This window comes from Pararge aegeria, chromosome 4, assembly GCF_905163445.1.
Source record: "Pararge aegeria chromosome 4, ilParAegt1.1, whole genome shotgun sequence".
In the NCBI taxonomy this organism is placed as follows: Eukaryota; Metazoa; Arthropoda; class Insecta; order Lepidoptera; family Nymphalidae; genus Pararge; species Pararge aegeria.
This window is the reverse complement of record NC_053183.1, coordinates 15934723-15946363: the sequence shown is the minus strand read 5'-3', so window position 1 is coordinate 15946363 and position 11641 is coordinate 15934723. Positions and strand designations below refer to the sequence as shown.

General features: G+C 35.7%; 1 protein-coding gene across 3 annotated transcripts in view; it reads right to left on the bottom strand.

Moving 5' to 3' along the window:
- Positions 1-51: 51 nt before the first annotated feature.
- The window catches only part of LOC120623472 (E3 ubiquitin-protein ligase lubel-like), a 79904-nt gene continuing 68314 nt past the window's right edge, over positions 52-11641 (bottom strand). For 2 of the 3 annotated variants that reach the window (XM_039889509.1, XM_039889508.1), the window contains 4 exons: positions 8155-8279; positions 6139-6399; positions 5111-5300; positions 52-4375 (listed from right to left, as the gene is read on the bottom strand). In XM_039889509.1, the coding sequence (XP_039745443.1) occupies positions 718-4375; positions 5111-5300; positions 6139-6399; positions 8155-8279 (4234 nt within the window). In that variant the 3' untranslated portion in view covers positions 52-717. Of the gene's footprint in view, positions 4376-5110; positions 5301-6138; positions 6400-8154; positions 8280-9407; positions 9591-11641 lie in introns of those variants that run through there. The other variant, XM_039889510.1, reaches the window with a different exon arrangement.

Genomic DNA, 11641 nt, shown 5'->3' with positions numbered 1-11641 from the left:
TAATTATTATTAACTTTATATTTATTTACAACATACTTCTTTACATTTTCAACCATATTATACAAAATATATCTTAGTTAACAAGAACTAAACTAATAAAATTATTATTTTACAATCAGACCTCACATCCGCAAAGCGTCACTTAAGTTAAAAAAAATATTAACAATTGGAATGCCACATTCTTCTTCGACCGTATCACATTACGACACACAGATCAAATTTTATATTTTTGTTATTTAAAGTCGAATTTTGATTTGTTAAGTTCCAACAAATGAAGACTTATCGGTTATAATAATAAAATATACATTTATCTATGGTAACAATTTAAAAAACATAACCTTCATCAAATTCTCTGTAAAGTCAGGCTGTGAAATTATAATATGTCATAATTCATTTTAACCGCGCCTGTATCTTACGTAGTTGAAGCAATAAATAATCTAAAATCCTCTTGATGTTTTACTTTTTCTAATTTGACTAGTCTAATAAAACAAGTAATTATTTATTATTAATCAATACAATATAGGTAAATATCTTTAGTATTTATTAATAAACTTAGAACCATTTGGAATCTTAGCGAGAATATTGATGTTACGACTTATTTTATGTCTATACTGTTTATGAATTTACATTGGTATTTAAAGTCGCAATAATTTTTATTTTTCAAAATCACAGGAAACAAAGTAACAATAATGTACAATTTTTCAATTAAACATATTACTACGCTACATCATTTATAACAGAATCCAAATTGTTTACATCGATTGTCCTCCTGTCACTCTTTTTTGGCGAATCACTGATATAATTTAATTCTTGAATGCTTGCACTATTGTAATTTTTTTTCAGCGGTTCCATGTAATTTTCCTTTTCGATGGGAACTACGCTTAAAAATTCACTATCATTAGGTTTAATAGGATTTGATGTCATCTGATCATTGAAAGAGTTTGAGTTCAAATCATTCGCCGTTGAAGAACTTGGCTTTTTCGTTGTATCTAAATCATCTGTGTCTAATAGGAATGTAGAAATCGGCAGTACTTCCTTATCATTATTTAGTTCTGTAGTAGCTGGGTCTTTAGAAGATGTTGGCGGCGAAGTTAGAACTTTATTTATTTCAGTTGTGAATTCAGATTCCTCTTCATGGGAGTTGGTATACAGCTGATTAAACATAAAATCATCATCGACTATCGCCACAGTGGTAACTTCAGGTTCCGCTTGAGGAGTAATCAGCAATGTTGTGTTTGAAGTGTTGCTTTCATTTATTTCTGTCGTTTGCTTAGAATTGACGCTAGGTACGTCTGCAATATTTGGATTATGTTCTTCTACGTTTTCATTTTGTGTTTCATTTAAGTTTGTTGGTTCTAGGTCATGTCCTTCTTGAAGTTTTTTTACTAGACTTTTATTATTTTCTACTTCAGGTAAAAATGGATTCATTTCAGTTTCATGATCTACGAACTCAGTAGTTGGTAAATTGGTAGGTTTTGCTGAAACGAATGATTGATTTCCGCTATGACTAGATATTTCATAAATAGTTACGTTTAGATTATTTACCTGTGTTGTGTTTTGGGCGATAAAATCGCTCATTCCTGTTGTATTATCTTGATCAAAATTGGCGGCAGTAGTCGTTACAGGACGGCCCATGTAAGTTTGATTAATAATATCAATCTGTTGGGTATCCACATTTTGCTGAGGCAGTACGGAAAGATCTTTTTTTAGATCATTTTCTTCCCATACAGGAGCTGGTACAGCGGTTCTTAATGAAATTTCGGAGTTACCCATTGTTGTTTCATTCGTTTTTTGTGCCGATACTTGGTATATATATTGTCCTATGGTTGTTGTTTCCAATGTGGCATTTGAAGCTAAACTTGTTGCCATGGATGTGTCTTTTTTCCTGGATTTACCTATATTTTCTCGCGGGTTCATTTCAGATTTATCCTCATCTAAATTAACTCTCTTTACTCTGGGGTCTTCATTATCGTAATCTTGTGACATACCATACAAATGTTCATCTTGGTCAGATATTTTGCTTGTTTTAGAGCCCATGTTGCTTAAATAGTCTGGTTCAAAATCATCTTTGCTAACTCCACGACCCATTATTTCGTCTATTTTTGTTAAAGAAGTTTCAGTGGTTTCATGTTTTTCCATTTTATTCATAACTCCTTCATAATTAACTTCTGTAACTGTTTCAGTTAACCAGTCTGAATCAGTCATAGTTTCCTCAGAGTCTTCTTTTGATAATTCATTTGAATCTGTAACTTCTTTATTTATATTTACATCTTTTTCAATTAATTTTGGAGATCTATTGTAAAGCATACTGATAGTATCAAAACTTACATCTGTACTTACCTCCGGTAAATCTTTTTCTGTAGGTGTAACATTTGGCATGTTGTTCGATGTTTTGTTTATATCTATTACTTCCATAAGTTTTTGATCTTGCGGCGTGGTCTCGTTTTGAATGGATTTAATTTCTGTTTGATTTAGAGTAACGGCCGCTGTATTATTTTCTACAGCAGTTTCTTTCACTTTATCCTCTCCCTGATCAAAGATTTTGTTGGTGAAAATATTGGTTAATGTTGTGGTTTCTATATTATTTATTTTGGAAGTATCATCATTGGATAAGTCCTGAGTCTTTTCTACAATTGGTCCTATTGTAGTGAGAACAGGTGCCATTTCATATATTTTTTTAATTTGATCGAATGTGATATCTTCATTATTGTTTTCGTTCATGCTATCGGTTGTCGTATCAAAATCAAAGTTTTCAAATTGCTTTGACGATCTTTGTTCCGTTTTATTAGCATGCTCACTACTTCCTTCATTATGCATTTCTAAGTCCATTTGAGCATTAATATTACTGGATGTTGTTTCAAAACTAAAAGTACTATTCTCGTCTTCTGCCTCGAGCCAATCATTTTCAATAGTTGTGTAATCTGTAGTATCAATACTTGTAAAATTCATTCGTTGTCCGTTTTCTTTCAAAATTGATATGATATCAGGCTTGGGTTCGTAAGACGGTTCGTTAATGATGTTAGGCTCAGACAATGATATTCTCATTGTTGTAGTCATCATTTTTTCCATGCCTTCATCATAGTTTTCATTGTTTTCTAAAGGCTTGATTTGCAAATAACTTTCATTATTTTCATTCGATTCCGGCTCTGCAGTTGTTTGAAGTTTTACTATACTTTCTAAATCAAATATAGGATTGTCAAACATTGTTGTTGGCCTTATAGTGTTAGGTTCATTCAATTTAATTGGTCTTATCTCTTGATCATCGCTTGCAACTGGCATGTCTTTAACGGAACTGATTGTCTCCGGAATAGTAGTCGTCAAGTCTGCAGACTGTGTTTCCTTTTGTGATTCTGTCGTTGTTTTGGCGTCTAATTGTGGTTCTGCTATAGATTCAGGGTCCGATTTTGGTTCTGCAGTGGATGATGAAGCTGGTTCAGGTTCTGGATTAGGTTCTGGCGTTGCTTCTGGTTCAGGAGCTGGCTCAGTCTCGAACTTTGGTTCTGCCGTCGGTTCAGGAGCTGGCTCAGACTCAGATATAGGTTCTGCTGTGGGTTCTGGCACTGGCTCGGGCTCAGGTTTTGGTTCAGCTGTAGGTTCAGGAGCTGCCTCTGGTTCAGGAATTGGTTCAGCCGTTGGTTCAGGTGCTGGTTCTGCTTGAGGTTCAGGTGCTGGCTCTGCTTGTGGTTCAGATGTAGGTTCTGGTTCAGATTTTGGCTCCGTTATAGAATCTGATTCGTCTTCAAGTTTTGGAGAAAGTGTTGGCTCTGAAATAGGGATGGTTTCAGGCTCTGCATTTGGTTCCGGTTCAGGTTTTGGTGTTTCCGGTCCAAATATATGAGAAAAGTTTAAATCAGGTTCCGTTTCGGTTGTTGTTTCTGGGGTATATTGGCGGGGCTCCTTCCAGTCAAATACACTTTCCTCATTAGCTATACGAACTGTTTCAGTGTTACCTTGTTCTTCAGAGTTACTTTTCATTGAACTTTCATTCGAATTAGATCTATCAACATTCGTTTGCTTTGGTGTTGCAGTTTCTGCATTATATTTCTCTGAATTATCTAACAGAGGTGTACATCTCTTAGGTGCGCTGATATCAACGATTTGTCCAACTGGACAAACACACATGAAATCTAGTGTAGAATCATCAAATTCACATTTGTATTCACAATCATAGTTATTTATTTTACATAAATCAAGTACTTGTGTGGTGGGTAACTCTTCTTCGGCAACGTGGTAAACGCTGATCATTCTGTTGTTATCATCGAGGTAATTGTTGAGGTTTGCTTTCAAAGCGCTTTCTGTAAGTAGTTCTTCAGTCGGTTCTGATTTATACTTATGGATCCAGTGAATTCGGTACGTTACAATTAACGAGCCATTTCTGTGTAAAAAGAAAAATATTATTAATTAAATTGCCGTATTAGTTATTTGTGGTAGTCTACCAATCCGCGATAGGCCAATGTATTAGACTACGGCTAAGAGACCCGTGCCCTGTAGTAGGGCGGTATCGGTAATTATACATACTAATATTATTATTGCGAAAGTGTGTCCGTTTGTTTCTTTGTTTGTTACCTATGAGCGGCTCAAATGTTGAACCGATCTTTATGAAATTAAATATCTGAGTTGGTTGTGGGCGTCTTTCAACCCTCTTAGCTTAAGGTTTAAGTTGGCGAACGTTGTTATCACCATCAAATTAAAACTATGTAAAAATATATGTATGAACGCTTCATAAGTGTCTATGATAGGCTTACATGAAGAAAGATTTTTTTAAATTTGAATGAAATTTTGGCACGCATGTAGCTTGCATTCTGGAGATGGGCTTAGAATAATACTTATACCGGAAAAGCTACTGATGAAGATACACGCGGGATTAATAAATAGCATTTGTTACATTGGTCACAAATACAATTTTTTGTAACGCTTTTCGTTACCGAAACTTATTTTGGTTAAATTAGGAATACACATTGAGAAAGTCTGCATACTGGAGACGACTAAACGATACATTTCATCCCAGTAAAATAAAGGTATTGTCTGCGGGGTTTCCGAAATAAACGCGTATGATGTCTCTAGTTATTTATATTATCGACGAAGTTATATTATTATTTTATAGATTTACCTTATCTGAATGACTTCGACCATTATTTCGTTATCTCCATTTTCTAAAGTGTTCCTATTGAAAAGAGCATGTTTCAGAGCATCGCTGAAACTCTTTGTGAAATCTCTGTACTTTTCACTCTCCGTGTCTTCAAGTTCTGGAGTGAATATTTCGTTGTCTATCTTCAATACCCCCTCCAAAGTTTTCGGTACTGAAATAAAATAACTGTGCTTTAGTATACGTACGTATTGTAACCTAAAGAGAATTCTAACGAGAATTTGTTGTTAAGATTAGGTTTTTAAAGTGAATTCAACTATTATTTATAATTATTAAAAGGCGAAAAATATAACGTGTTTCTTTGTTCCACTAAAAGTTAGCCCTTCAATTTAGTAATGCAGTACAAGATGGTTAACCTGTTAGGGGTAAGGCAGTTTATATAGTATATTAAACCCATAACGGTTTATACGCGACATCGTAACGGAACGTGAAATCGCTTGGCGGCACGTCTATGTCTGCAGGATCCAGAGCAAATTCGGAGATTATAAATTGCATAAATGTCCCTGTCGGGAATCAAACCCGCCACCTCCGCTTACAGCGCTCACAGCTGCGCCACTGAGGTCGTCGAGGATTAAACGAAATTGAACATTTTTTTATTTAATTTTTTATTATCGAACTTGACACTATGAAAACTGAATTTATAATAAATTTATCTACAGCAATATAATATAATTTATTGAGATAAATATCATTTGTTCATATTTCTCCTTCTGAAATATATTTTCGAAAATGAACATAAATAAAATGGCAATTTTAAGTTATCTATGCAATAGAGTACCTACTTGAAGATGCTGTATAAGATATCTCGGTAATCTTTTTGTTGTTTTGTCTGAATGAATTTATGTCACATACTTGTGCACTCAAATATCTCCTACGTAGTTTTAAAACCCTCTGGAGATTGTCCATCGGCCGTGGCAGAAATCGGTCTGGGAAGCTGTTTTTTTTTATTGCATTATTTTTATTGATTGATAACTTTAGTGATTTCCACTTACCGTACATTGACGTGTCGCTAGATTCTTCGGAGGTCATAGGTAACTGTGCTTCGTCGCTTTGAGTCTCTGTACCGTATTGTGGTGGAGAAGTACTCTGTTCTTCACCATGATGATGATCGTGGCCGCTGTGGTCGTGGTGATGATTGCTGTGGTCGTGATCGTGATTGTGATCGCTTGAAATGCCGCCGAAAGCACGCGCCGAGCTAACGGATGCGTTGTATTGCTCGAGGGGAGTTGGCGAATTCGTGAAGAGAATTCCAGCTGAAACGCGACAAAAGTAACCATTGAATCATAGAATCTTTTATATACGGATGGTGTTTTCACCGATAAGAATTAATGTAAGCTAACTAAAGTAATTATTAGTGATACCTACTATAATAATAACAAAAAAAGCTATGAAATGTAGCATAACAAAAACAGCTATGAAATGTAGCACCCAGGAGTGCCTACCTATGTAATGCTTCTTGCAATGTTGATGATTGGCACAGTTTGCAGACCCTGCTTTCTGAGTCCAGGGCCGTGGGTTCGATTCCCACTACTGGAAAATGTTTGTGTGATGAGCATGAATGTTTTTCAGTGTTTGGGTGTTTCTATGTATTTTGCTATTCATTTATTCATAAAAATATTCATCAGTCATCTTAGTACCCATAACACAAGCTACGCTTACTTTGGGGGCTAGGTGGCGATGTGTGTATTGTGTTAGTATATTTATTTATTTATTTAATGTACCTACACGACTATATCACAAACTTTGAATACTCATTTATTGATTATAATGTGTATGATAACTTTATTGTTGATTTCTTAGGATTTTTTTTCTAATTAATATTGATGAACCAAGCAGATAGCCCACCTGATGGTAAGTCGAAAACCATCGCCTATACACAGACAACACTTCGTAGGGCATGCAAAAAACGCATCCTTCAAAGTGTGTCCTTCAAACATGTATATGCCCTTCTGATCGGAACACAACATTGCGACATTGCTACTTAGCGGCAGAAATAAGCACGTTGGTAGAACTTACTTCCCCGGACGAGCTCTGCTTTCTCCAAGAGCACTTTTGAAGCGGCACACGCTTTACTTTTATCAATCTTTTCATTAGATAGTTTTTATTGTAAAGTTTGTTTTAGAAATATGAAAACACAAGTGCAATAAAGGAATAATAAGAAACAAAAAATAGAGATTCTCGTTACGTAAGTGTTTTTTTTATTATTTTCTAACAATTTGAAAATAAACTGTAAGAAAAAGATTGTTTAGGTAGGTACACTGTAAGACAAGTAAGAGAAAATAGACTGTAAAGCGAGCATCGCTTCGTTGGATAAAAGTAGTTACTGTAAGTGAAACCTACAAAGTATTAGTTAGTGTATTGCTTGATATATCAACGTTTGAAATTCCGAAAAAATTTAATTCAGTAAACTATGTAATTTTTACTTTTAACTTGCTTTTTAGTACTAAGCTATGGGTAAGTATCATCTAAGTTTCCTAAAGGCAAAATGATAAAGTACGAGAATCAGGAAGAGGTCTAGCAACAATGTGAAACACGTATAATGCTGGATTTCAGTATATGGTGTAGAATTTTTAGAAAGTGTATAAAAAGTATCTTAATATCTTCGTCCAAGCTGCGTCTAAGATAGCAGCCTCCAAAAAGAACATCTCTCATTTTAAGGTGTTTTGCCATTACTTAGTTAAACTACCTCAATAAAGGCGTAAAACTTTCATTTTTTGACTTCCGTTCTATATTAGTATTTGGTGACTGAACCAAAGGCTCCGTAGTTTCTAATCGGATCTGTGACAGGTTGATGAAGTTCATAAAGTCAGACAAACGCATGAGTTGCGTTTACTCGCTACGCTCTTCGGAGAAATTCTTATAAGAACATTGTCGAATGGTTAGAATGGAAGCTTTGGAAAAATATTTATTCAGAAGTTATGGCAATGAGTTTACAAGCACTACAGTCAGTGAAAAAGATGAATAGGTCTTAGAGGATATAAACACTATAACAAAGGCGACAAGCTTACTGGCTGCCAATACGATGAGGGCGACAATAGCAATCACGACGAGTCCTAAGAGTGTCCAGCATAGAGGCCGCTTGCAGCCTCCCTTCTCGCCGCGCTTATCAGCAGTCACGTATAGTTTCTCTCCTCTGAAAGGTAAACAATTTTTTTAAATTAATAAATGTTTGGTAGACGACCAGGCGAATGGATGACATCAAGAAAGTTGCGGGGAGCCGCTGGCAATAAATGGCTCAGGACCGTGGATTTTGGAACTCCCTACAAAAGACCTATGTCCAGCAGTGAACCGGGTCGGTTAAAGTGATGTTGATGAATAACCGTCTCCTCGATATGAATAAAAATTGCACTTAAAAATCGTTACTATTAAAAATAACACTCTTTCTGTGGAAGTCACTACAAAATCAGTTTCGAAGGTGAACAAAATGATATAATTTTTTATTATAAATATGTTTTGAAAAAGCTTAGCAAGGAGACACGGATATTGAAAAATTGATTGCTTTAAAATTACTATAAGAAAATTTAATTCTTATTGTTTTTAGAGTTCTCGGTGACGGTGTTACGCAAAGACTTCAACGCGCCCACAGCTTCCGCTACAATCTTGCTATGGCCTTGAACCCTCCCTTCTATCAGATAAATCTTCATGTGAGGACTGTGCCCAACAGAGTGACGTTAATAGGTTGATGATGCCTACTTTTATTTAAAGCACACTCATTTTTCAAGGCATTCTATTTGCATTTTTTCTCACTGCCTTCAATAAAGGAGCACCAACGTTCTATATTCGAAAGTATTATTTATTATTTTTTATGTTTTTAAAGTAAGTTATAGACTAATTTTGAAAATTGTTTTATTAATGCACAGAATATACTCTTGAGAGCCCCAGCGACCAAGTCAGGATCTGATGATGATTCCGTCGAAATTATTATGTCCAAATACATTGCGTTTAAAATCTAAATAAAATAAATCTATTAATTAATGATTCAGTTCAATAATATGTGCAGTGTGGTGACAGCAGATAAAAATACAGTTCTCACATCCTTCGATTGTCGTATGAGGCGACTAGGGGAACATAACGGAAAACGGGCAGCAACGTTTTTTATGCTACTACTAACATCTACTGCGATCCCCCACCCATCTGCCCAGCGTGGTAAACCTCCCGTTGGAAGAGCCTTTACTCCAGTAGTGAACTGCTAGAATATATGATACAGGCGATTGTTTAATAATATTTACAATACATAGTTTTTTTTCGAAAATGTTCGTACTTTTCGATTTCGATAGCAGCGCTGCGCGTTATATTTTTATTAAATAGTTGTCGAATTTCCGCTGGCGTTCCTTCCATCTCCAAACACGTATTATTACTTGATTACTTGATATTTTTTATGGAGAGACTTGTATTTCTCGTCACTTTGTAATTTAGTTTTGTCGCATTAAAACACACCACGCTACTGACTTTAAAATAAGTAGGTAACTTCACTCAATTAATTTCTATTTGTTCAACAAAATTTTCTGTCTGCGTGTGCGGTCAAATTTCCGATGTGTTCACGATCCTCAAAGGGTGTATAGAGCTTTCTAAGAAAATTTGAAATACAACTCTATTGCTATGTTATAAAGTGCAATGCTCATTGGCCAAGTTATTTTTGTTCTAGGTAACGTGCTGAGTAGGATAGGTTTAGTACACCTATGCAAATGAATACATGTGCATGTTTTGGAGGTTGTTGGTCGTTTTTTAATTATATAAATAGCACTACTTAATAAAATAGGTAAGATTGGTGTCTGTGCATTGGTAAACATTTGAGAATACGGTTATATGTTTACCAATGGGATGTATAGATCATTCTCACAATTTAGGGACTATAGACTATATCCAGGTCTTTTAATGTCTAGTGCCATCCCATTCAACGGGAAACATTATGAAAGAGATAGTAGATTGAGATCCTTTCCACAACAAGTTAGCCCTGGACTGCAATCTCCATCGGTAAGTGGTCTGGTAGCTGATGATGTAGTCTATAATGGTAACGGGCTATGGTCGTAAGGAGGTATGGCAGTTCTACTAAACCCGGTATGGGTTTCTAATCGGTTTCTACGGTACATTGTACCGGTTATCGGTTGGAGGCACGTCTTTGCCAGTAGGGTGGTAACCCACCACAGACAAAGCCTCCCATCAGACAAAACAACCCGTCAATTTAGTTTCGTTTAGTGTAGTGAATTGTGTAAAACAGAATTGGCCTGATAGTTAGCTCTTGACTGCAAAAAAAACCGGGCTTTATGATCAGGAATCGAAAACGTTTATCACTAGGATAACAAGGCAGTTAGAAGAAATTAATATTCCAAACAACTCAACATATAAGTCGCCGAAAGCGAGTAAGTCGCCGAAAGATTATTATAGAACACATACACACACATGTATAAGGATACTATAGTCGATAGTGTACATTCGCTCTTATACTGGATATTCAACTTGTCAATATACATGGCTTTATGTTTTTTTTTATGTATGGTATAGTTCTATAAATATTGGATAAAAAAATTGAACCAGTTCTATTATAGTTTTCCTACGATCGACTAGAATCGTGTCTCGCAAAAAACGAGCAAGTAAGTGAAGAGGCATCTATATACCTTTCCCTTTCTATCATTAACAATAGAACGGGATGTGAAAGGATAGTACAATATGGTATTATGGAATACTGAGACATGTTATTATTATAAAATCCGCTGGTATCCAGGTACGGAGCGCGCAGGTCATTGACCCGCGCTTTGTTCCTGTGACCGTGCCTTAGTACGGTACCGGTGAGTTACAAAGGCTCTAGAACCTCCTTAGAGGTGTTACGTGACCCTTTATTTAGGAGCTACGCAGGTGGCCCTTTGCTACTTACGTGTTAATTTTGAGTTAAAATACTTTGTTCAATAGAGCAAAAACAAGTAGCCATTAGCTTCTGAGGACTGTACGATGAATGTAGGTAACTTGTGTCCGCGATTTTATCTCATGCTTACAAGTTTATTCAGTATTTTTTTCTAATAAGTTGCCAACCGTATGTTATACCCGATGAGTATACAAACAACGCTATATGGTTTGGTGTGGTGTGGAGATGTCAGACGACAAGACATTAAAGAGACGTAGATTTGTATATTATAGTATTTATGTATATTATTCATAAAAATATTCATCAGACATCTTAGTACCCAAAGCACAAGCTATGCTATCTGTTTGGTGTAGACTATAAGTATTGAAGAAATTATAAATAGCACCATACAGGTTCTCCTGCTTTTCGCGGAGTATAGCAAATTAAGCTTAATTTAATAAAAAAATATGGATTTCCGCAGAGTAAGACCTGCTTCTATCCAATAGCGTGGTGGACTACGGCCTAAACCTTTCTAATTCTGGGAGGGGAGCCGTGTCCTGCAGTGGGCCTCTAATGATATAAGTTAAAGTTTGTCATCGATGCCTTATGTTTGTTTTAAACTCCTAACTACGGTTACTGTGCTGAAAATATCCTTG